The sequence below is a fragment of the Saccopteryx leptura genome, chromosome 2 (assembly GCF_036850995.1).
Source record: "Saccopteryx leptura isolate mSacLep1 chromosome 2, mSacLep1_pri_phased_curated, whole genome shotgun sequence".
Taxonomy (NCBI): domain Eukaryota; kingdom Metazoa; phylum Chordata; class Mammalia; order Chiroptera; family Emballonuridae; genus Saccopteryx; species Saccopteryx leptura.
The window spans coordinates 341,597,523-341,623,704 of NC_089504.1; the positions used below are offsets into that span (position 1 = coordinate 341,597,523).

At 51.9% G+C, this 26,182-nt stretch overlaps 1 protein-coding gene across 1 annotated transcript; it reads right to left on the bottom strand.

Moving 5' to 3' along the window:
* Window positions 1-402: 402 nt before the first annotated feature.
* MMP28 (matrix metallopeptidase 28) lies at window positions 403-25,508 on the bottom strand. Its single transcript, XM_066363879.1, has 8 exons — window positions 25,012-25,508; window positions 12,848-12,927; window positions 12,438-12,625; window positions 6,746-6,970; window positions 4,456-4,701; window positions 2,844-2,993; window positions 2,360-2,527; window positions 403-1,542 (listed from the first exon to the last, which is right to left on the bottom strand). The coding sequence occupies exons 1-8, from the start codon at window positions 25,120-25,122 to the stop codon at window positions 1,148-1,150; spliced, it is 1,563 nt and encodes a 520-aa protein (XP_066219976.1). The 5' UTR covers window positions 25,123-25,508; the 3' UTR covers window positions 403-1,147.
* Window positions 25,509-26,182: the final 674 nt, after the last annotated feature.

Below are 26,182 nucleotides of genomic sequence, written 5' to 3' on the forward strand. Positions count from 1 at the left end.
CCCGGGCCATCTTTGCTCCAGTGGAGCCTTGGCTGCCAGAGGGGAAGAGAGAGACAGAGAGGAAAGCGCGGCGGAGGGGTAGAGAAGCAAATGGGCGCTTCTCCTGTGTGCCCTGGCCGGGAATCGAACCCGGGTCCTCCGCACGCTAGGCCGACGCTCTACCGCTGAGCCAACCGGCCAGGGCCCGACATTTAGTTTTTTGAGGAGAGGCAGCCCCCCTCTAGCCATCATACACACACACACACACACACACACACACACACACACACACAGCCTGCTGGTTCTGGGTTGTCAGAAGAATATTGAGGCAGCGCCCCTCTCGCCATCTCTCTCTCTCTCTCTCTCTCTCTCTCTCTCTCTCTCTCTCTCTCTCTCTCACACACACACACACACACACACACATACACACACACACACACACACACACACACACACACACACACAGCCTGCTGGTTCTGGGTTGTCAGAAGAATATCGTCCCCGCCTATCCAGCATCCGTGCCCACCTGCTCTCACTGGAAACTATTCCAAGGAAGGTTGATTTGTGCTTCTAGGCCACCAGCTGGGGGCACCTTTATTCCAGCCTCCACAAAAAGCTGGGGTCCAGCAGGACTGCATCAGTCTCCCTCTTGCTCTGGGTCCTGACCCCCTTCAGGGCCTCAGGTTGGAGACCCTTGTACCCAACCCTCCAGGCTTCCTGGAGGAGGAGGCCCTCTGATTAAATATGACACAGTTCTCCAAGAATTGAGCCAGAAGGTCCTGAGGGGAAGGTGGCAGTTTTGTAAAGTGTTCCCAAACTCTGCAGAGATTTGCATCCTCCCTGGTGGCCCAGGAATGCCGCCTCATAGACGGGAACCGCACCTTAGCAGAAGAAATGAAATCCGCGAGGCTTGGGGAGGAAAGAGTCCTTGGGAAGAAGTCTGCAGGGTCTGGGACCCTTTCTGGCTTCTTCTGGGATTGATCCAGCCTCACTTCCATGCTGTTGGGGACAGCACCAAAGTAATGCCACATTTTTCAGGGAACAAATGCAGACAAACTTCTCTGCTGGGCCTTCTGCAGGGAGGCTCCAGGCTTCCAAGACAGAGTCTGCCTTTGGGACACACGTTGGCCATGAGAGCATCAAAAGTTTACTATGAGGTGGGGTGCCTTCAGAACAGGGCGCCCCCTGAGTTGACATGCCAGCAGCCCATCCAGGGCAGCTCTGTCACCCAGCGGCCCGAGGCAGTCACCCGTAGTTTGGCCTGGTCGAGGTGCCAGTAGCGGTCATCTCTGAAGAAGATAATGGAGCCATCCGGCTGGGGCAGGGCACCGCTGACCTCTTCAGGGACACCACCCCAGTCCTGCAGGCCTCGGGGGTAGTAGGGCTCCACCTGCAGTCCTTCTTGGGCCAGCACATAATAGCGGGCACCCTTGAAGAGGACGAGACGGCTCAGAGGAGGAAAGAAGAGGGCCGCATCGGGGTGGCGAGGCAGGCCCCCTGCCCGGCACAGCTGTAGAGAACCCCACATGGGCTTGGGTCCCCGAAACCTCCAGCATCGACTCCCTGGGGGGCATTGAGAGAGCCAGGGTGAGCTGGTAGTTCTCACCCTTCGGTCCTCCACCCCAACTCTGTCCCGCCATACCCCTCTTCCCTGTGTTGGAGCTCAAGGTGGTTAGTATCTGTGATAAAATGAATCATTCTAATACATTTAGTTAAAACAGTAGGAGAGGGACTGTTGTGGCCTGGACTTCCAGCAGGTGTCAGCAGAGGGCAGACAGCCCTACAGGAACATATCTACCCCCTCCCTGGGTAGCAGGGTCCCTCTCAGGGTGAGGGAAAGACTCCAGAGAAGGCCAGGGGCTTTCTTCACTGCCATTACTACAATGGTTCTCGGAGCACCTGGAGTTTTGTTTTCTTCACTACTGTACCCCAACACCTCCAACCATGTCTGACGGCATAGAAGGCACTCAGTATTTGTTGAATGAATGAACTGTTTCCTGGAGTAATATACTGCACACTGTCAGACATTATGTTCTTTTCCTCCTCCTTCCCCAACTAACCTGAGGGATAGTTTTCTCCAAGAAATTCAAGCTCCAAGAGTTGACATGCCCAACCTCACTCCAGGACTCCAAGGAAGGTACAACTTTCTGCTGAATTGCAGATCTCAAGAGTGGTCCTTGGCTTCCCTCTAGAGTCCTCTCTGAAACTCCCAGCCTCCCTCTCCAGGACAACCTTGACCCCAATCCACCACTAAAGGAACCTCCTGGTAGACTTTCCCATGTCACAGGTTTGGATTGGAGTTGAGATGTTTCCCTTCTTTTGAGTTTGTGCACCTTTGCTCTCTAGGTCTCAATTTTCTCATCTGCCCCAGGGTTGGTACCTTTGAAGAAGTAGAAGTCTCCGTTCTCTAATGACACTGCGGCAGCCTCAATGTTGGGGGGCAGCCCCACCCACCTTTCCTGCAGTAGGCGGGGCTCGGAGACATTGCCATCAGCTGTCACCTCCCAGAAGTGACTCCCTTGAAAAATGTACAGTCGCTGTTGCTCATCTGCCCAGGGAGACAAAGAGTTGAGCGGTGACCATCCACCTCCTGCCTTCCTTCTAGAGAAGGTGCATTCCTAGACCCAGTTCCCAAACTGGCCAGAGAGGATGCAGCGTGCACAGTTGGGGCGGAATAGAAAGGGTGCAGGAGGAAGCAGTGCTCTGCTTGGCGTGTGCTTGCTACCTTGCACAATCCTTGTGGCTTGGGATTTCTGGATTTTATCATTTATACCCCCCCCCACCTTGAACTCCAGCTCTGGAGACCCCTGGAAACGTGGGGGAGGAGAGAAGAAGGAAGCAAGGCGTGGGAGGGGCCACCTTACCTACAGTGATGGCATCAAAGGGAGAATGGCAATATTTAGGACCCTGGGTTTCGGGGCGCCTTTCCTGGGGTCTGTGGGTGTCCCAGGCCTCAAAGTCAGTGAACAGCTTTCCCGGGAGCTGGGTGGCCGCAGAGCCCCCCTGAGGCTTCCCTGCATGGAGAAGGGGAAGAGGAAAGAATGCACAATGCTTGAGGGGGTGTTGAGGGCTCAAGACCTCCCCCTTGGTGCTTTCACAATGATCTGATGTAAGGGGCAGGGACGGAGAGCAGGGATAGGGGGTAACAGCTGTCCTTGGTTGTTGGTTTTAACCATAGCACTGGCCTCAGAAGCCCTCTCTCTCATCAGTCAGGGAAAGGCACCGACTGAGTTAAAATTGAAATGGGGACCAAACAAGGGTTTGGGACTAAGAAGTGCAGAAGGGACTCGTCTCTGAGTCCTGGACAAAGCTGAGGCATGAAGGCAGAGTTCAGGGCCCAAGCTGTGTTATTTCCAGCATAATAGAAAGTGTGCAGGAGGAAGCAGTGCTCTGCTTGGCGTGTGCTTGCTACCTTGCACAATCCTTGTGGCTTGGGATTTCTGGATTTTATCATTTATACCCCCCCACCTTGAACTCCAGCTCTGGAGACCCCTGAGCACACTTTCTATTTGAAATAATTACATCACCATACTTCACTTATAAGAGTGAGGCAGAGTCCAAAAAGCTTAGGATTTGGCCAGCTCCTGAATCCTGGCCTGCAACTTCCTACCTGTGTGACCTTGGACAAGTCACCTGTCCTCTCTTGTCCTCATTTTCCTCATCTGCGGACAAAAAGATACTTACCTCATGAGTGTGTTGTGTGGGGATGTTGAGTGCCTGGACTGTGGTAGACACTCATGAAATAGCAGCTGTTACTACATTTAGGTTTCTTGGGCTACAAAGCATGTTCATATTCACTAGTTCAACAACCTTGTGAGGTAAGCAGGGCCTCTATTATCCATTGTCTTAGAAGGTAAAACTGAAGGCTTTCAGAGGGAAAATGCTTTGCCTAAGAACTACTAATTAGGAATGGAACAGAGACTTGAACCCAGGGCTCCTGGCTGTGCCCACTATACCATGCACTCTGTGGGAGACAGCCCAGGTAGGTCCCTGGGCAGCAGCGCTGGCCAATTGATTCTGGAGGCAATCTGAGTGTACCGCCAGGCAGAGCCCAAGCATGGGGGGAGGGGAGTGGGAATCGGCGTCATGGATAGGGGAGGTGGGGCATAGATAGGAAGCACGGCTGGGAGCAAGAATGAGGGCTCTGGGGTCTGGGATGGGGGAAGAGGCGGACTGAAGATTGAGGCTGGGTGATGGGGCCGGCTGGGAGAGGAACTGCCAGGCCGAGGCTGGGCAGGAATCAGGAATTGGAATGCAAAAGACTTTGCACAAAAATTCGTTGGGATTGATAAGAGGGCAAGCACGCGGGGTGCAGAAGCTCGGCTTTTCAGATTTCAGGAGTGCCTGAGGATTTGGAAGTACCCGGGACAGGGAAGGCCAGATTTCTGCGTTTAGGATGGGGGATCCAATTTGAGGAGCCGGTACCCGAGCAATGCAGGCAAGGGGCGGGGGCGAGGGGCACGGCCGGGGGCTCACCATACAGGCTCTGCACGGCCAGCACGTCGTCCCAGCTGAGCAGCGCGTCGCGGCCCAGCCTCTTGTAGTAGGGCGCCATGAGCGCGCGCGGCGCGGGCGAGTGGCTCAGGCCGAGCGTGTGGCCGATTTCGTGCGCCAGTACCACGAACAGGTTGCGCCCGCGGCGGCGGTTCAGGGACCAGCGCTCGTCTTGGTCGAAGTGCGCTTCGCCACGGCGGGGCAGAAAGGCGTGCGCCAGGGCGCCCCCTGCAGGCGGCGCGGAGGGTCAGGGGGAAGCCACCGCCCGCGACGCCCCCAGGTTCTCACTGCCCGACACGCAGTCAAATGCCATTGAGGTGTGTGCGGCTGTTTGCTGCTGCATAATTTCCTAATTAAGTCTGGCCGAAGTTGAAGGGCGGAGCAGTGAACACAACGAGGCTATTGGGTATGGACGCTAAAAGGCAGCGTGGTGTACATACAGCATGAGGTTAAGCTGCCTGGGTTCCAATCCTGGTTTTACCATTTACTAACTGTGTGACCTTGGGCAAGTATCTTAACTCCTCTGTGCCTTATACTCTCCTGATCTGAAAACAGGGGTGATGATAATGAGGTGGTTCCTCACAGGGTTTCTTTGAGAGCTAAAAAAAAGGATGTGTTTGTGTATGTTACACATACTCGATGCCTAGCATATAATAAATGCTACATAGCCATTATTTTCTGAAATATTTAGAACTAGGTACAGTGGTTAACCCCAAAAAGGAGCAAGATAGAACTATCTGGAGTGTTGGTAATGTTTCTTGGTCTGGGTGCTGGGCAAGGCAGATGAAGGTTGGTTGAGGCCCCAGGTGCAGAAGATATTGGGCCTCTTCCATTAGAAAAAAGTGTCAAGTTGGAGTTTTGCAGGGCCCTTCAGAAGTCAGGGCCCAGCCCCACCCCCACCCCCCACCCCGGTCTCTGTCTGCTTGCAATAGGAGTGAGCAGAAGGACTTGGGCTGGATCAATGATCCTCAAGTGTGTAGTGTGTCCCAGATGGAGCTTACCAGTCATGCGATTTCCAGGGCCCTAACCTGGCAATTCACTTTCTGCAGGGGCAGTGGTCAGCAAACTGCACTGTGATAATGTTAGCCTAGAAGGCTGTTGAGGGTCCTTCCAGTGTTGCCTTCTTGGAACCCAGGCCATCTGAGACTGACAAAGGTCGGGAGGCTAACATTATAGGAGAGCCTCATGGGGCATGCAGCGTCAGCCAGGTGTAGGAAGAATGCATGCCTCCTGTTTGGAATGTGCTTTGAACTGTTTCAAGCAATGTTAGCCTTTCCATTCAACTCTCACAATAATCTTGGGAGACAGATGGACAGGTTTTTGACTAAAAAAGATAAAGCACCTGTCCCACATCAGAGAGCTGACTCCCAGCCCAGTGCTGTCTTAGCTACCAGACTCCATGTGGGGATGGATATAAACATCTCATGTAGATATCATGGGTGAAATGAGTTACCTGGAAGCACATGTATATCCTACATGTGGATTCTCAAAATGTTTAGATTTCTCCCAGCCCTGATTTGGTCCCAGCAGCAGGGCCTGGAAGTGGCTTTGCTCTGAGAGGGCTTGAAGGAATGATTGAGAATGCAAGGGAGCAAGGGCCCAGGTTCCCAGACCGCACAAGGGCTTAAGTCCCCACCTGAAGAGGTCTGACCCTTACTCCTTAGCAGGCAGGATTAGGAGGATACCTAGATAGCCTGCATTCAGGTCTGGAGACCAGTGTTGGGCAGACTGGGAGGAGAGTAGTTTAAATTGCAGCCAGAAGCCTATAGGTTGAAGGCAAACAGAACTGTCTGGGCTATGGGTGTATGAAGTGCTTCTGTGGCAGGTGGCAGGTGCCTCTTGCTTTGAGGCAGTGACTGTGACAGTGGCTTGGGGAGGGCAGTAGTAGGGTAGTGGTGGCCTCTAGATGTTTTTAGGACCTTAGTCTGGAGAACATCCACTCCAGGAAAACAAGAGAGGCACGGGCTTATCTAGGGGCAGGGAAGGGATGGAGGACAGGACCTCTGAAGATTCTTCCAGAATGGATAATATTTTTTAGTTTGCAAAGCACTTTCCATGCGGAATCTTCTCTGACCATCCCAACAGCCATGTGGCACATAATAGAGCAGGGACCACTGTTCCCGTTTGACAGATGAGGAGACTGAGGGTTTTCTGTGAGGGGATACGGCTTGGCCAAGGCCACAGGGAGAGTGAATGCTCCATTGCCCTCCACAGACACCCTCTCCTAACTGGGTTCCCCTCCTGCCTTGTGGGAGAGAGGCTCTGTTAGCACCTGGGCCATCGAAGGCGTTGCTCAGCCCATCGTTGTGGTCCCCTTGGAAGAAGGTGAGCCGGATGTCAGCAGGGCCGGTGGCTGGGGCCTCCCAGAACTCCAGCGCTGAGACGTTGCTCCACAGCTGGAAGGCGGCACGCACGGCCCCCCGAACTGCCGGCTCCGGCAGGTGCTGGGGCCAGTTCACCAGGCGGTAGGAGAGGTGCTGCTTGTACCACTTGCTGCCTGCCGCCCAGAGAGACCACACCAGAGTCAGGGACTGGTCCCCAGGAGCACAGAGGGTAGAGAGCTAAGCCCCTCCCCAGGGAGTCCCCGATCTGGTGGGGAAGACGTAGCACTTGCCCTGGAAAGCCCCTCATAGCTGGGGAGACACTGCTGTCAGACAGATGGGACTACCCTTGCCACGGAGAGTCCCCAGGCTACTGGATTGGCCTAAGGAGGTCCCTTAGGACCTTGGACAAGCTACATCCTCCTTCAAAGTGCGATGGGAGAGAGGCAGCCTCTGCCCAGGGAAAACCCCCATCAGAAGGGCCCTGGGTCCGGAGTCCTCTTCCCCACAGTCTGAACGGGGCCTGAAGGTCACTCTGGGCCTGGTGCCTGCAGCGGTTCCCAGCCCCTGCCTACTGTGTGTGTGTGCGTGGGGGGCGCCCCGGTCACCGCCCTGCCTGCCCCCCTCACCCCTCCCTCCTCTCCACCCCTCACACACCCTCCTGCCACCTCCCTTTCTAGTGCCTGGGGCCTGGCCTGAGAAGTGGCCACAAGACCCATTTATTCGAGGTCTTTCCTTGACCCCTGGCCCTCCCCCTCACTTCCTCAGGGACTCTGGAGAGCTCTGAGGTGAAAACAAATAAGAACAAAGGGTGTGTTTTGTCACTGACTAGAGAAATTTTTCCATCTCCACTTAGTTAAGTGTTTCTATTCCTTTGCCAGACCACGATTCCTCCCTGAGGCCGGAGACTCGGGCCCCTCCCCGAGCCCCAGTTCAGCTAGTCTGGGTCCAGCCGCAGCTCCCCACACACCCAGGACGAGGATGCTCTGAAGGCCCATATTCCAAGGTAGTTGTTTTTTTCATGGGCTTTCTGGGCCCTGCAAGCTCAGGGACCGAGACTGTGATACCAAATGGAAGACAGAGCTTGGAGGCGGGACTCCTGGGCTCAGGAGCACAAAAGAATCAGGTTGTCTTTTAGGCCTCAATTTCCCAAAGGGACAAAATCCCTGGGGCATGGGTGATAAGTGGGCAAGACAGGCCTGACTGCTAGGAGGCCAGGCAGGTGAGCACAGCCCCCTCTCGGCCTGGAGGGGCAGCGGAAGCTTCAGGCCGCCTGCCCCTTTGCTCTAGGGAGGTCCTCGCTTGAACCAGGCAAGAGGAGCGAAGTCGTGGAAGTTCAGCCAGCTCCTTCTTCAACCTCTCCTCTATTTTGAAGCTATGAGACCAGGGGAGGAAACACCCCCAGGGTCACAGACTGAGTGAGTAGGAGCATTTTCACTATACCGCACAGATAAGCAGGCTCGTCTGCTAAGACTCAGCGCTTATATATTTGCCTAAACATCACTCCTGGGGGTCAAAGCAGGGACTCGGCAAGAGCTAAAATCCTCAGGTTGGAATGTAGGGTCTTGGAGAGCAGAGGTTCTGAGCACCCTTTCCCTCTCCCCCTCCCCCGTGGAAGTCGGGGAAGGGAATGTCCCTTCTCCTGCTCCTGAGCCAAGTTCCTTTCAAGGCAATGCTGCCTCCCCGGGCCTGTTTGGCCTGGCAGTCACCCAACCCCTCCCAGCCAGGGGCCAGCCCTCAGGGAGGGAAGAGGGAAGGATTGGAAGGGAGGGGAGGCCTGGCATCCAGAGGCGCTGTGGCTGACACTCCTAGTGCATTGTAAGTCTTCAGTGGGCCTAGTGCACTCTAAGTCTTCAGTGGGCCTAGTGCACTGTAAGTCTCCACTGGGCCTGATCTGGCTGCACTGGGCTCTTTCCCACCTGCTGCGGGAAACCAGCTCCCAGACTCCCCCTCGGCATCCTGACCCTCAAGCTCCTAGAAAACTATGAGGCAGCTCCTTCAGCCTGTTTGCATCTAGGTGTGCCCCTCACTCCAAGGGCAGGAAACAGGGAGGGTGGGCAGTTCTCACTCTGGGTTGCCAGTGAAGGTGATAGCTGTCGCAGGATAAAAATCCTCTGTGAAATTGTGTGGGGTGGGGGGAGGAGAAGAGGGAGGAAATAGAACAAGTAAGAGCAGGAGTTGAGGGAAAATGACTAATTTTCCTCGGGTGGAGAGCAGGGTGGTAGGTTGTTGGTGCGCCTGCGAGGAAGGAAGGCGCATCGGCCAGCAGCCCGAGCCTGTCCCCTGTCTTCTTCCAGATTTGTGTCCTTGGAGCAGGCTGGCTGCTTCAGGCCCCATCCCGAACTCCTGGCTGAACAGGCCTGGTTTCCATGGCGATCTCCAGACACAGGAGCACCTGGCACTACACCCCCCACACCCTTGATCTAAAATCCAAAAGGGAAGAAGAAAGGAAAAGAGATGGGGAGGGAGGAGAGCCAGAGCCCTTGCTTGGGGAGGCCTCAGGCTGGAGGCCTGACTCCCAACAGGCAGCTGCTACTGTGGAAAGAACAAGGGTTGGAATCTCAGTACCTTTACTTACAACCTAACGGAACAAATTATAGAACTCCCCCAAGCTTCAGTTTCCATATTTGCAAAGTAGGGTTGGTGAGACTTACTTCATGGTGGAGACGAAATAGCAACCCGAAGCTGCCTGGCACCTGCTGAGTGATAAGTGTCCATTCCCTTCTCCTGTTTTCTTTTTTTTTCTTTTTTTTTTTTTTTTTTTTTTTTTTTTGCATTTTTCCAAAGTGAGAAGTGTGTGTGGGGGGAGGGAGGCAGACAGACAGACTCCCGCATGCGCCCCACCAGGATCCACCAGGCATGCCTACCAGGGAGTGATGCTCAGCCCCTCTGGGGCATTGCTCCGCAGCAATCAGAGGCCATGGAGCCATCCTTAGCGCTGGGGCCAACTTTGCTCCAATAGAGCCTTGGCTGCGGGAGGGGAAGAGAGAGATAGAGAGAAAGGAGAGGGGGAAGGGTGGAGAAGCAGATGGTAGCTTCTCCTGAGTGCCCTGGCCAGGAATTGAACCTAGGACTTCCACATGCCAGGCCGACGCTCTACCACTGAGCCAAATGGCCAGGCCTTCCTTCTCATTTTTCCACCCTGTTTCCAACCCTGTGCTCCCCACCCCACAGCTCTGTGAGGGGCAGAGTGGGGTGGGAGGGGGTGTTTGGAAATCAGCCCAGCAGGCGCAGAGTGGGGCAGGTTCAGATCAGAGGTGGAATGAGGTGGCCAGGTTTAGCAAATAGGAATATAGACTGCCTGGCTAAATTTTAATTTCAGATAAATGACAAGTTTTGTTTTTTGGGTTTTTTTTTTAGTGTAAGTATGTAAAAACAAAGCAATTGTTTGTGATTGATCTGAAATTGAAACCCAGCTGGGAATCCGGTATTTTACGTGGCAACCCTACCTGGGAGTCCGGCTGCTTCCGCTCAGCATTCACCATAAAGGAAAGTCACTGGCAGAGGCATCCCCGTCAGCTTTTAAGCACCTACCCATATTCTGGGGTTTTCCACATCTGGAACCTTGCTTAATACTCCCAGCGACAAGAAGGCGTGGCTACACTGGGGCTGTCTGGCCCGGGGAAAGTTGCCTAAGCTCTTTGTCCGTGGGTTTGCTCATCTGTCTATGAGGGTAATAGTGGTATCCATCCCACAGAGTTGTTAGGAGAGCTCATCTATTTATAGCTGTGTTAGGCACATCGTAAAAGCTCAGTAAGTGTTAACTGTTGTTCTTACATTTTCTTTCCTACGGCATAGGAAGTGCTCAGTGTCTGCCAAGCCCACAACTTCTTTCTAGGGAACATCCCCCCCAGGAGGTGAAGGAAGTGGAGCTGCTGTGGCCGTGGTGTGACCAACAGGGAAGTTCTCTGTCTAACACAGCCACCGCTGTCTGAACCCGGCGGGGTCAGGCTCAGACAGTGACCTGGGGCGAGGCTGGTGGGGTGAAGCCACCAGGTCCCTTAGCCCAAATCTCTGTCTAAAAGGGATGCTCTAAATTGGACAGTGACAGACAGAGACGCCATCAGCCTCCCTGGGGGCATGAGAAGCTGAGCTATTGCTAGAAGCAAGCATCCTGGGTGCTCAGCTAATGCCCTGAAGGTGCAGGAGGCAGCGTCCCAATTCTCCATGAAATCTGGCTTGGCAGTGTCACTGCTGACACTGTGCCTGGGCTACCCTGCTTTCTGCTGTATTCTCACAGGCCCCTCCCCCTTGGTTATCAGGGCTCATGTCCCCTTTGCATGAGGGGACTTGTGTCTCCCATGAGACAACCGAGCAAAGTGACCCTGCTCAGGCCACACAGTTGAACCCAGAGCCGCAGCTCCAAGGATGTTCTCTTCCTGCTCTCCCAGGCCCTCCGTGCTCATGCCTCGTCCTCCTGCTCTGCCGCCCAGACACCGGGGGCAGTCCTGGGGACCCAGAGTGGCTGGTCGGCACAGCGGAACTGGATTGGCAAACACCAGGAAACAGTCGTCCTCCAACAGCTATGGGGAAATGCCCACAATTTCCTTCTGGGTTAGCTAAGAAATAGAAACAAACCAGGTGCCTCTGTCCCGTTCATAATGCATATTGTCACTAAAAGCAGTTCATCGCAAATTCAAAGATGCAGTAGCCCAAAGGGCTCATGGTGCAATTAATTACAGATGAAAAGCTGACTAAACAACCTCATCTTGTTAGACATCTTGAAAATTGTAAACATTGATCAGAGAAAAATCAGACTAGCAAAAACAATCGAGATGGTAAAATCACACACTGCAAAACATGTTATTGATGAAGAACTGCCAGAGGAAATAAAATCTTCACAAATCTTAGGCCAGTAACACTTGACCCTGGAAGATTGGATTTAGCCAAAAAAGGAGGAAAAGGAAGAGAAAAGAAGAAAAAAAAAAAGAACTAAATCACCACAGCAGGAACTGTAATGTGTAAAATGTGCTATGATGAAATGTTCAGAACAGGCAAATCCACAGAGACCGAAAGCAGATTAGTGGTTGCCAGGAGCTGGAGGCGGGGCGAGGGGGAATGGCTGCTAACAGACATGGGCTTTCACTTTGAGGGGATGAAAATGTTCTGAAATGACTGTGGTGATGGTTGCACAAGTCTGCAAATACACCAAAAGCCACTGGATTGAACACTTTCGGTGGGTAAATTGTATGGTAGGTGACTTACATTTCAATAAAACTGTTAAAAAAAATGTGCTAGGGACAAAATCAAGCTGACCGATGAATCACATCTTTGTTGAATAATTCTTACAAAAAAGAAACGATTCTGATGACAATAACTCCAGTCAAATAATAATAATCATAAAAAAAGTTGGCAACAGTTTAACTGCCCTGCATAGCAGATTGATCAAGGAATTAGGTGGATTTGATTGGATTGGCTCTGGAAAATACCTGTACAATGAAAATTCATCAACATAGGTGTAATTCTGATTTAAAGTTCACAAACATGGTCCTCAAGTCGGAGAGGTCCTGTTTGTTCATGGTGGCCCCTCCCCTGCTGTAGGGAAGAGGTTCCTGGCAAAGCCCGGTGCAAAGGTTGAGCCCTTTTCCTGGCCATGGGGCTTCAGGGTACTGGGAATCCTAGCTAGATTGTCACAGTGCTCACCTTGCTTTGCAAAGCGTTTCTTACGCCTCATTTTGGCCCGACGTCCAGCAAACAAGGCGCTGACTCTCTCAGTCCAGGCTGCCTGACTGTCAGTATCTGCAACCCCACAGCGGGGCTGAGTCATCTGGCGCAGGGTGGCAGGGTCCAGCACGCCACTGATGGGCAGCTGGGACACCCACTGGAACTCCCTGTCAGGAGGAATAGAGATAAAGGACCACAAAGGGAGGGTGGTGGCAGGGGTGAGGGCAGGGAGCTTCCTTGGGGACTGCAGGAGGCTGGGGCTGGGGAGGCAAGGAACATGGAGCATGGCCCCCTGGACACACGTTGTGGGCCAGCCTTCCCCTGGGATGGATGAAGGGACCCCAGCTTACACCCCAGCACCCCCAGACCTCCACGCCCCTCCATCCTACCTGATGGCATTGCTGAACCGTGTGGAGGAGGGAGCTTTGGGGACCTGTTCATTGAGATAGCCATATCTCTCCAGAAACGCCTGGGGGAGAGAGGAATGTCAGCTTTTCTCTCACTGTGTGGCAGCCTCTCCCTTCCTTGGTTTCCAAGCGCCCATGCCACCTACATCATGCCTGGTCTCACTCCTTGTCCCAGCAAGGTGAGCTAGAGCAGAAAGACTCCTGGGATCAAAGTCAGAAGGAACTGTGCTTAGTCCCAGGCACCAACCTAAATATTTCTGCACCTTAGCTTTCCCTCTTTCTTTCTTTCTTTCTTTCTTTCTTTCTTTCTTTCTTTCTTTCTTTCTTTCTTTCTTTCTTTCTTCTTTCTTTCTTTTCCTTCCTTCTTTCCTTCCTTCCTCCTTTCCTTCCTTCCTTCTTTTTCCTTCTTCCTTCTTTCTTTTCCTTCCTTCCTTCTTTCTTTCCTTCCTTCCTTCCTTCCTTCCTTCCTTCCTTCCTTCCTTCCTTCCTTCCTTCCCTCCTTCCTTCCTTTCTTCTTTTCTTTTTAAAAGATTTTTATTTATTGATTTTAGAGGCGATAGAGAAAGGGGGTGGGAGAGGAGCAGGAAGTATCAACCTGTAGTAGTTACTTCTCATACATGCCTCGACCGGGCAAGCCCAGGGTTTCTAACCAGTGACCTCAGCGTTCCAGGTCGACGCTTTACCCACTGCACCACCACAGGTCAGGCAGCTTCCTTATTTCTAAAACTGGCCAAGCAGTCCCAACTCTAAGTATCTCATGGCATTGTCAGGAAGATAGCAATAGAGTGGACAGTAGAGTTATGGGCTCTGGAGTCAGGCTGGTCTGGGTGTAAATCCCAGTTAGCAAGCTACTTCTCTAAACTACTGGTTTCTGAATTATAACATGGGCTTAGAAATAGTACCTGCTTTACTAGTTGTTTATTTTGTGTGTGTGAAAGAAAGAATTAATCACAATAGTAAATATAAACTACTTAGCACAGTGCCCGTCATCTAGTAGGGCCTCCATATAGAGTAGTTGTTACAATTTTATGTAAATATACACTATTCATATGCCTCAACTCTGTTCCTGACATATCTCTCGAGGAAATTCCTCCATATTGATTAGGAGTTGAGCTGATTACCTGCAGGCTCTGCCAAGCGTGGATTGGAAATTTATTCTCTAATTCTGGCTACTTCTTAAACAATTCTCTTCCCCCTAAATGCAGATATATTTAAAGCTCAAGAACAACAGATGCCCTTACCTTCAACCCTATGGTTTATATGAAAACTTAACTCTCTAGGGAAGTAATTTTGAATTTAAAAATTTGCAAGTTTCTTTCACTCATTTGTTTGAAAATTCATGCAATGTGCTAGATACCCTACCAGGTGCAATGGTCAACAAGACACCCCTAAAGGAACCTATATGTACACTTGTGGACAGAGACAGACAATAAAAGCACAGATGAGCCTGACCAGGAGGTGGCGCAGTGGATAGAGCGTCGGACTGGGATGCAGAGGACCCAGGTTCAAAACCCCGAGGTTGCCAGCTTGAGTGCGGGCTCACCAGCTTAAGCGCGTGGTCACTGGTTTGAGTGTAGGATCATAAACATGACCCCTTGGTCTCTGGCTTGAAGCCCAAGATCGCTGGCTTTAGCCCAAGGTTGCTCGCTTGAGCAAGGGGTGGCGGGCACAGTGACAGCCCCCCAGTCAAGGGCACATAGAAAGCAATCAATGAAAGAATTTATGCCTCTAATCTCTCTCCCTTCCTGTCTCAGGCTCAATGAAGAATTTATGCTTCTAATCTCTCTCCCTTCCTGCCTGTCTGTCCCTATCTGTCCTTTTCTCTGTCACAAACAAACAAACCAACAAATAATAAATAAAAGCACAGATGACAAGTAAATAAAGGAGAGTGTGATGCTATAAAGAAAAGAAACCAGGTGATGTGATTAAGAATAACCTAGAAACTTAAAATCAGGAGGTCAGGGAAGGACCCTCTGAAGAGCTGATATTTGACCTACGTCCTAAAGCAATAGGGAATGGGGGTTCTGGAAGGAGGGAGTATAAATGTAAGAGCTGAGCTAGGAATGACTTTGCATGTTTAAGGAACAGAAGGCAGGCTGGAGTACCATGAGGCAGCCGGGCATGTGAGACGTCAGAGAGAGAGGCTCGGACTGTCAGCCAGGGTAGGAAATGTGAATTTTATTTTCGTCTTCATGATGGATTAATTGTGGGGAATGGAAGAAAGGGAGGAATGCAGGATGGCTCCTAATTTTTTCTTGGAAGACTTGGATGCATTTACTGTGTGAGGAAGCCTGAAGGAGGAACAGACGTGGGTGGTGCAATCAGATGAACTCTGATGATGTCAAGTGGCGCTGGCTGTGTGATCCCGGAGCTCAGAGAAGTGGAATCTTCAGTATGTCAGTCATGTGGGCTGCGGGTCTGGATGGGCCCCTCCAGGGAAGTCAGTGGAACAACAGCATCCCAGCCCCCAGATGCCCTTTGCTCACTGCCTGCCCTCACTTACCTAGAAGCTGCTCTTTCAATGGACAAGTTCTTGGAACCCAGTGGAGATAAGTGTGTGACTCATTGTCCTAACCTATCACCAGTCCTACACTGAGGGGAATCAATGTCCCTGGCTCCTTTCACTGATAAAGCCACAGGAGTGGATTCTTTAAAATGTCACCTCAGCTGCTTAATTCTCATACAAAACACACACTGTCTCTTCATTTTTACCCCTCCTTGCTGTGTTACCAATAAATAATTTTCTGTCTTCCTTGCTCTCTTGCTTTTCTTTGCTGTGTTTCTTAACTCAACTCCAATTATAGCTGTTGCCCAAGAAAAAGGCACAGAATGCTTGACCAGGACGTGGCACAGTGGATAGAGCGTCAGACTGGGATGTAGAGGACCCAGGTTCGAGACCCTGAGGTCGCCAGCTTGAGTGCGGGCTCATCTGGTTTGAGCAAAGCTCACCAGCTTGAGCTCAAGATCGTTGGCTCGAGCAAGGGGTCACTCAGTCTGCTGTAGCCCCCTGGTCAAGGCACATACATATGAGAAATCAATCAATGAACAACTAAGGAGCCGCAACAAAGAATTGATGTTTCTCATTTCTCTCCCTTCCTGTCTGTCTGTCCCTATCTCTGACTCTCTCTGTCTCTGCCACAAAAAAAAGAAAAAGAAAGAAAGAAAAAGGCACAGAATGGGAATGAAACTGGACACTGAGCCAGGATGGCAAGCTGCCAACCCTTTGCAAGTATCCAGCCTCCTCTTTGAGGATTTTCCTCCATCGTTACCGACTCGTTACCGACCTCCATGTCCTCTTCTCAACAAAGCCCTTTTCCATAAGGAAACCATATGGGAAACCCAGGTCGTTTTATTGTTTTTCTACACTAATTTATTAGAATTTCAGCACCGTTGTTTTTCTTTTTCCCTTTGCCCTTTTACACTATTTTGGGATGCATAATGGATTAAAGGAGTTCTTCTAGTGGCTTAATCTGGAAGACTATTTACTGCTCAAAATAGTGTGGCATCATGGAATAGCCACCAGGCTTGGAATCCAGGATTTTTTTTCTCAACCCTGACCTGGCTGGGTGGCCATAGACAAATTACTTAACCTCTCTGTGCCTCCATTTCCTCACTCACAATGTGAGAACAAGAGTAATTCCCACAGGATTCTCAGAAGGATTCAATAAAGCAATGCACATCCAGCATAGTGTCTGGAACGTAGTAAATGCTCAATAAACAGTTGGTCTAATAGAGTCACTCAGGGAAAATTAATAACAGACTTTTGGAATGCAACCCATCTGGAAGATGAGAACTGCTTTGAATAAGGAGGTTACATCTCTGTTCCCAATTCAGGTGCTCTATCCCAGAATCGCCTCACTCCTACCAGGTGCCTGGCTCTCTTCCTTGCCTCCCCCCTCCCCCCTGATGAGGATGAAGAGAGTGGCTTTTTAAGGGAAGACAGGGAGTTAATGTCCTCCTAGAAGCACTTTGCTGAGTGAGGGATTTGGGAGAGACTGGGTCATAGGCCCACAGGCTGGCACTCCCTGGCCCCGCCCCCCAAACCCACCTAGCCCTTATCAGGGAGTTGGCTCCAGTTCGGGAACTGAAGCCTTGGACAGAGGGGGAGGAGGGAGTGGAAATTGACTAGCGGCGTCTCCTGTTTCCTGACTGGGCCTGTGCCTAGCTCTTTGGCAGGCAAGATGAGGTGGAGGGCAGGGTGGGGGTGCAGGTCTTTTTCAGGGGTCCATGAGAGGGTAAGTCCTGGATCTTCCTCCTGACTCATCACTGGGACCCTTTGGGTTGCACGGCATGGCTGAATTCCTGGGAAGCAGTGAGCACGTGTTCACGACACCAGGCAAGAGACACCATAAGAATGAGAAAAAAATTTTAAAGAATTTGACATTTTATATTTCCATAAAAGCACTGAAGTGTTATTATGGACATTATCAGGACTTAAGAACTCCCTACTATTTATTTTATGTTTAATATACCTATAATTAAAAATTTTTTTTTTTCAATCAAGGAAGGATCCCCTTAATATTGTCAGGGTTGAGTGCTCTAAAGTTCTGTTGAAGGGGGCAGACCTGTGTCCCCGGTAAGGAGGAGGCACGGTTTGAGCGACTTCTGCTCCTGGAGCTGTCCTAAAGCCTCCCTGTGAGCCCATGTGCCGTGCCTCGGTATCCCCTGCACAAATGAGAGAGACACCCCTGTCTGCTTCGGAGCAGGTGTGTGGGTGTAAAGCCAGTAGCCGCAGCCACCATCACAGCAGCCTGGCCCATGCAGGTTCGCATTAGATTCGGACAGACAGTAATGAAACAATGGAGCCAAGATTAGTGGGCCATTAGCTTTAATCCTAGCTTGCACCCATGGGCAAGTAAAAACACACTGGGTTCCAAAACCCACTCACATTCAGTGCTCACAAAGCTACTGACTTTATCCGAGTTTCCTAGAATCAAAAGTTTCTAGCTTACCAGACTTATTCACCTCTGTTCCCCATCTCCTTCCTTCTCCCTGCACAAACTCTGCACAGACTGGCTTCTCACTCAGCACTCCACCATCTTGGCTGCTTCTCCTGGCCTCCTCCATGTGGCCCTTCTCTGCTCTCCTCTCTAATGCTAATCTCAGGAACCGAGAGAGAGAGCAAGCTCCCGGTCTGCCCCTCTTTATAGTGTAGAAATCCAAACTTTTAATCCAATATACAAATAGGGAAGTCTCTGATACAAAGTCACTTATCTGAGGCATGATGGGATTGCACCACCCCACATCAAAAAGGGTGGGAAAGGCTTAGTCCTAAAACCAAGCCCCAGGGCCCTGGCCGGTTGGCTCAGCGGTAGAGCGTCGACCTGGCGTGCGGGGGACCCGGGTTTGATTCCCGGCCAGGGCACATAGGAGAAGCGCCCATTTGCTTCTCCACCCCCACCCCCTCCTTCCTCTCTGTCTCTCTCTTCCCCTCCCACAGCCGAGGCTCCATTGGAGCAAGGATGTCCTGGGCGCTGGGGATGGCTCCTCGGCCTCTGCCCCAGGCGCTAGAGTGGCTCTGGTTGCGGCAGAGCGACGCCCAGGAGGGGCAGAGCATCGCCCCCTGGTGGGAAGAGCTTCACCCCTGGTGGGCGTGCCGGGTGGATCCCAGTCGGGCGCATGCAGGAGTCTGTCTGACTGTCTCTCCCCGTTTCCAGCTTCAGAAAAATACAAAAAAAAACAAGCCCCAGGATACAAGGATCCTGCCTGCCCACAGCCCACCCCCAACACACATTAATATCACCTGGGCGATGGCCTCCCATGTGGGCAGCACTATCTTTAACAAAGTGAGCATAATATAAATATATTTTATCTGCCCCACAGTGGGGCAAGGGACAGTGTGGCAAAGGGCTCCCAGGAGAAAAGGCAGGACTGAGGCAGCTCTTGTCTCATCTTAGTTTGACACTAACCACCTTGGAGAAGTCATTTCCCTTCCCGGGTGCAGTTTTCCTGGGGGCCTGTGTCCTCTCAGGGACTCTCTGAGCTGTACCCATGGTCTCCCTGTCCCCCTCCATGGAAGCAACACCTGGGCTGCTCCTCTCTGCCTTGCAATTCAAACACCAGGTTTTTCTCTTCCCTGTTCCCCACCTAGTCTCTCCTGGCGAGTCCAGCCAAGGCTTCAGCTGAGTGGAGAGAAAGCCGGAGGGCTGTGTCCCGCTTGGGCCTAAACCTAGTGCCAACCTGCCTTACCCATTTGGTGGTGGCTGGGACCACTCCCCAGGGGAGTCAGCTCTGAAAAGCCCTGGGAGTGGCTGGGGTATTCAAAGAAAACAAAACTGGTTCTCCCTAGGTCCCAGAAAGTTGAGAAGAATCAGAACTCTGGGGGTTCTAGCCCTGCATCTGTCCTGACTCGTCCCAGGAGGGTGTGCAGAGCCCAGCCCATTTAACGCCCGAGGGAAGGGGCAATTCTGGCCTTCTCTAAGCAGGGCAAGACTAGCAATAAGGTGCAGCAAAATGAATCCAGGCCTGAGTCAGGAACTCGGAGTCACTGGCCTGGCAGGGCAAGAGTCCTGAGTGTCTTGAGTTTTATTCCTGGGGCTACTGCTAGCTATGTGTCCTTAGGCAAGTCCTGTGCCTCTCTGGGCCTGCCTTTCTTCTTCTGTAGAACCAGGAGGGTGCATTAGAGCCCAGATGCATTCCAGGTCTGTCTATTATTGTAGCCTTGCTTCTGCTACTGATTACCTGATGACAAAGTTACTTAACTTCTCTGTGCCCCAAAGTATAAAATGGGGGTAAGAATACTGTTTGTGTTTCTCACAGGAGCATTGTGAAAATCCAGTAAGAAGATGCTTTGGGAAAGCTTTATGATAATTGTCCCATCAAAAATATTATTTTTTCCCTCTTCAATCACAAAACTTTATTGCTGGAAGTCTAGGAGATGCTGGCTTCCAGTCTCACGTCCACAGAGAGGCTGTTTCACTCTCCATATCAAAGAATTTCCACAGCTGAAACCAGGAATTCAAATACTGCAAAATGGCAAGCTCAAACAGAAACCAAGGTGCTTTACCTATGATTTATTCCATCTCATCTATGTTCCAGGATAATTTCAGTATTTTTCATTAGTGACTCCATCTGACTGCGTTCATTATTCAATAGACCTTTTGCATTATTAGCCAAGTCAAGATGCAAGGGATGGTAGTTGGGGTTTTGCCTTGCATGTCCCATAAATAACAATGTTTTGGGTAACCAGAAGCACAGGGAGCTCTTGACTACTGTAGAGCTTTCGCTGGAGTTACACCTTGAGCTTCACAGTCACCTTCCAAGAACACAGGCAGAAATGGTGTTGTTATTCCCATTTTAAAGATGAGAAAAGTAAGTCTCAGGGGAGTGCAGTGTCTTGCGCAAGGGTCTTAGTGAGTGACAGAACCAGTATGTGAGTCTGAATCTTCTGGCACTGATTCAGGATGGTTTACTTCACATTTAAACAAGCAACTTGGAGGTTTAAAACTGCAGGAGCGGGGGCCAAGCTGCTCTCCCCACCGGGGAGACAGCTCTCACAGAAGAAAAATGCAAAACCGAGGCCCTCTCTAAATGGTTCCCTTCTATGTCCTCTGCAAGCAGGTTCAGGGGCAGAGCAGAAGCAAGAAGCTGCTGCGGCCTTGGACTTGGCTTTCAGCAGAGGCTGGGATCCCGCCTCCCATCACACCCCAGCCCTGCCGTCTGACAAGCCGCCTCCCATCACACCCCAGCCCTGCCGTCTGACAAGCCGCCCCCCATCACACCCCAACCCTGCCGTCTGACAAGCCGCCCCCCATCACACCCCAGCCCTGCCGTCTGACAAGCCGCCCCCCATCACACCCCAACCCTGCCGTCTGACAAGCCACCTCCCATCACACCCCAGCCCTGCCGTCTGACAAACCGCCTCCCATCACACCCAGCCCTGCCGTCTGACAAGCCGCCTCCCATCACACCCAGCCCTGCCGTCTGACAAGCCGCCTCCCATCACACCCAGCCCTGCCGTCTGACAAGCCGCCTCCCATCACACCCCAGCCCTGCCGTCTGACAAGCCACCTCCCATCACACCCAGCCCTGCCGTCTGACAAGCCGCCCCTCATCACACCCCAGCCCTGCCGTCTGACAAGCCACCTCCCATCACACCCAGTCCTGCCGTCTGACAAGCCACCCCCCATCACACCCAGTCCTGCCGTCTGACAAGCCGCCTCCCATCACACCCCAGCCCTGCCGACTGACAAGCCGCAGGAGTGCGACAGGACTGAAGCATGTTCCTTCACAGAGACAAACATCTGATTTCAGGATGCTTGGCTTTTGCTCTCTGGCCCCGGGGGTCTGCTGAAGGCCTCAGGGTGGTAGGGCTGACTTGGCCCCTCTCCATTATTTGGGCAAAGGTTTGCCCTTCCCTCTGGCTGGCTCCCTTTCTTCTCTTCCTTTCCTTTGTTCCTAGTCTCAGACTCACAAAGTGCTGCTTGGAGTCACCTAGTTACCTCTGACTGTACTCCCTGCTCCTTTCATTTTCTGTCCTTCAGGGTGTTGGAAAATATTATCTGGTTAGTCTCCATCCAGACCCCATCTTGCGCTTTTTCTAATGGCAAATAACCATGCTGTAAGGACCGTGCTCTTCCCTAGGTTTGTGGGGCTCAGTTTAAGGCACAAAGGAATGCCCTAACCGAGGTTGGGCTTAGGAAGAGCTGTCCCAGTTGTCCACCTGTCTCTCTCTTCTTCTGTTCCTGCTTCCACCACGCAGTTTTCACTAGATGTCCTGGTTTTCGGGCTGGCTTGACAACTGCTTTCCCACCAACTTGTGGTCCTTTGGGTCCCTTCAGGGCCTTTTCTGTACTTCTATTCACCCTGTACCCATGAGTCACTGAGCTGAGCTTCCACACCCAGGCGTCTGAGTTTCTGACTCACAAAAAGTCAAATGAATGGCTCTGGGGTATGAGAAACAGACAGTGTGTCTGGGGTGGATAGTCACAGAAGCTCTGATGTCTCCCTGGAGAAACAAACTCCCCAGCTCCTTGTAGTGCGGCTCACAGGACTAGCTGTGCGGATATCCACAGGCCACCGAGTGGAAGGCAGGGCCGAGACATACTTGCCTGCTGGTTCTAAGGAAGGTCTGAGCAAAACATGGTAGTCAGATCCCTTGGGATAGTTTGTGTCGCCCAAGAACAGTGTAGGGCCTGGCTGGAAACGGGAGTGGGGCCAGGGTGATGATGTCATTCGTTAACTCTCAGTCTTGCAACTCAGCAGTGGAGGCCCTTCCTACTCACTAATATTGTGAGCGGCCCCAGTTTTTCTAAGTGGACAACAATGAACTTGTTCATAATGCAGCTTTGTAAGCAGTTAGTCTCCTCCCAGGCAAAGCCCACTCTGGAAAGCCCTCAGCTTTATTATTTTGTTGGCACACAGGGGACACATACTGCCATGCAATCAGGGTACAAGCATGCGCACAGAGACACGGGAACACAGACACATCCCAGACAGACATGGACACACTGATGAAATGTACACACGCACGCACACGCACACACACGCACAGGCACACAAACACTCAAAGCCAAAGAATGTTCGCACTAGAGAGAGTCTTAAAAGTCATTTGAGAGAATTAACTCTCTTGTTTTACAGTAAAGAAAACTGCAGCCTGGAGAAGTGAAGGAAATAACAAGATCACACAGCTTGCTTTTATTATTTCTTTCCATCTGTGCCCTGAAATCGGACCTCTGCCCCTGAGCTCAGTAGGACTGCTAAGCCCTGCGGGGGTCTAGCTCCCTGCGCTGAGGCCAGGGAATTGTTCCTGAGCAAAGAACTGGAGTGACCACGGGGCTTACTTCGTGCATTCCCTCCTGTGCATGGTTGTATTTCCCGAAACGACCACACTCCCCATTTCCCTGCTCCTCTGACAATGTGACTTCAGCACTCCTCCCTCTGATTGTGGGGTCCTTGTTCCCTCCTGGGGTTTGGGACTGCTCCCCCAGAAGTGATACCACCTCTCCAGATTCTTTAGAGCAGAGACAAGCTGCCCTGATGTGCTTTGTTTGAAATTCTGACCCACAGTATCTATGAACAAAATAAATGGTTGTTTTACTTTTCTCAGTTTCAGGGTAATGTGTAATGCAGCCATAGTAACTGCAACCCCATCGCAGGAATTACAGCCCTGTGCTCTCCGTTGTCCAATGCTGAAAATAGTTGCCTCACATATTTTGTCCTGTATTATTGTTTTAGATCTAATCACTAAGCCAGGACTTTAATCTGAAGCTCTGTTCTCTAAAATAATGGTAAAGATAACTAGCCACAACATCGAGAGCAACTTCCTTTTATAGCCTGCTTTCTATGTGCTAGGGGCTGTGCTGATCTCAATGAAACCACACAACAATCTTGTGAAATAGATACTATTAACCCCCATCAAACAGAGAGGAAAAATGAAGTTTATAGAGGTGAAACCTATGGTTTGCTCACAGGTCTGTTTGAAACTAAAGACCATTCAATTGGCCATATACAGAAAGACCTATAGACAGACAGACACACATATATCAATTTACACATATAGGCCTATGTATGTACATGCATAGACATATGGAGACACTACACACCCATTACACACTTCCAGGGTTTTTTATGCTTTAAAAATAGTTCTTATTTTCAGAGTTAAAAATCCCCTTCCCCCCATTATGTTAAATAGTCTGAAAGAGACTCAATCTGCTAGATATTACATTTCCCGAGTAACCCCACGATGAAATTCTCCCATCTGGGGCCACCACAGGCATGAGCGGCGGAGGTATTGTCTCTATTCTCCTGCCAAGGACTGCCTGGGACCTGGACTTGGGGGGAAGTGGGGTGGGACTCTTAACAAGACTTGGCTTGGTACACAGAAGCTTTCTCCTGGGGCCACAGGGACTCTGCCCTTGACGTCGTAAGATTCTAAATCCAGAGAAAGGGTGATTTGTAAATGTCCTTAATCAGAGAGTACAGAGCAAGGGACCATGACCAGTGCTTGGAAGGGGCGGGGGTGAGAGAGTTTGAGAAAGGACCTCCTTGTTGAGACAGGGTCACTCCCAGGTATTCCAGGGCAGGGACAGGAGCTGGCTGACAGAAGGAAGAGCGGTTCAGAGAGGGCCTCGGCTTTCCGGGATTCAGCCTGCCTCTCCCGGGGAGGGCAGTGGGAGGATCCCAAGAGGCTCTCAACTGGCAGTGTTACCGCAGGCAGGAGGCTCTTTTGTTTTTTTTTCTTTTTTCTTTTTAAGGAATGATGCTCTTAGGTGAGCAAGAGTCTCAGGGTGGAGTGGTGGGCTCAGTAATTTAGAGCTTATTTGCATCTCTTTGCCTTAAAATCGTGGAGAACCCCAGTCCTATTCCTGAGAAGAGCTAAGAACACAAATATAAATGCTTCTTTGAGGAAGAAAGAAATGATGCTGGTGTATTATTACAATCACCTTAATCTCAAAAATAGATGTCCCAAGTCTACCCCCACTCTCAACTCACAAAAAGGTGTCCCTTATGTAACTTACAGCAAGCAGTTGAGTTCAAAGGAGGAAAATGATATGGGAAATCTTTAAGGTTCATCTCGGCCTTCTTGCCCCTCTCTTAAGTTCAGTCCAGAAGCGCTGTTTAAAGCTGCTCAGAAGGAACTCTTGAGGGTAGAATACTACTCTCATGCATTATACAGTTGAAGAAACTAGTTCTGCGCTTAGGGAACTGATTTGCCCAAGCTGGTCAGTGGCAGCACCGGTCCAGGAAAGCCAGTTCTGTCACCGGTGCCAGGCCCAGTTAATGGTACCTTCTCCATCGTACCAATGTGGGGGCATCACAGTGTTTGACACTCGGGGAGGGGTTTGGGACATTCGATGAAAAAGCTGCCAAGTCTCCCGGGTTTAGGGATGAGGGCTCCGTGGCTCCGTGCCAAATTGCGGTGCAGGGGCTCCCACTCTGAACTCTTGCCTGTCTGTCCCATCTGTCTCTCCCTCCTCCCAGGGTCTGGGAAAAGCCGTGCAGATGCGCGTGCCTGTGTGGTCCCAGCCCTGACAAGGGGGAGAATGCTGCCCTAGGTTCTTTGTGTGCATGTGTGAGAGGGTGTGGAGGACAGGGGGAGGGTACTGCACATTGTCAGCTCACATGGGACAGCTGGGTGGTCTGAATGCAGAGTTCTGGAGGCTCTGCGGCACGCGGACCCACTCCGCGCGGCACACACCCCTTACCTCCGCCTTGCTGCGCAGCTCCTGGCCCACGCGCTCCGCGAGCTGGGCGTCCAGGCCGCCCCACAGCAGCAGTGTCAAGGCGCGTAGCAGGAGGCCCACACGTGCGGCCATCTCGCCGCCGCTCCCTCGGCGGAGCACAGGGGAAAGTGGAGCTGCTGCGCGTGGGGAAGCCCGCTGGCGGTCAGCAGTCCTTGGGGCTCCGCGGATGCTCGGGCTTTGCGGCGTCCAGGCGCAGCGGGGAGGTCCCAGGGGTTCGCCAGTGCCCGGACTCCGCGCGCAGGGCCGCTCCTGTGCGGCGCTTCGCAAGAAGCCGGTCGGAGGTCGTCCAGCTCCGGCAGTGTCTGCTCAGTGGGTCGCCGGCCGGGGGACCTAGAAGGCAAGGGTGGAAGGGAGGGAAGAGGGGCGGGAGCCCGGCACTCCGGCCCCACCCACCGCACTCCGCGGCTAGAAGGCGCAGCGGTCCTGGAGCCTCTTCCGCAGGCTGTATGGCCTCGCCCGGTGCCCGCCGCTGCCCTGCGGACCGCTTCTCTAGCCTGCCACCTCGAGTTGATCCCAATCTCCCTGGGGAGGGCGGGGGAAGAAGGGTCATCGTCTGGTGCTTATAGCTACCAACGACTTCTGTAAAAGGGATCCTGGCCTACCTGAGGGTCATTGATCGTTTCAGCCAGGCTGACAGGGAGCAAGAACCTGAGGTGTGAGAGGAGGAGCCCTGGGCCAGGGTCAGAATTGAATTTGAGTTCCAGTTCTGCTTTTTTGCCGGCCATGTGAATCCTCCCTCGACTACCTGCTGGTTGTGCGGTCTTGGGCAAGTAAACCACCCTTCCTGAATCGATTTTTCTCATCACTAACCAGGGATAATAAGAATATCTTATCATGTCATCATAGGGAGAATTTAATGAGAATAATTTCTGTAAGTAACTCAGCACTGTGCCTGGCAGTAAGAACTACACATTTACTGGCCCTGGCTGGTTGGCTCAGTGGTAGAGCGTCGGCCTGGTGTGTGGAAGTCATGGGTTCGATTCCCGGCCAGGGCACACAGGAGAAGCGCCCATCTGCTTCTCCACCCTTCCCCCTCTCCTTCTTCTCTCTCTCTTCCCCTTCCACAGCCAAGGCTCCATTGGAGCAAAGATGGTCCGGGCGCTGAGGATGGCTCTGTGGCCTCTGCCTCAGG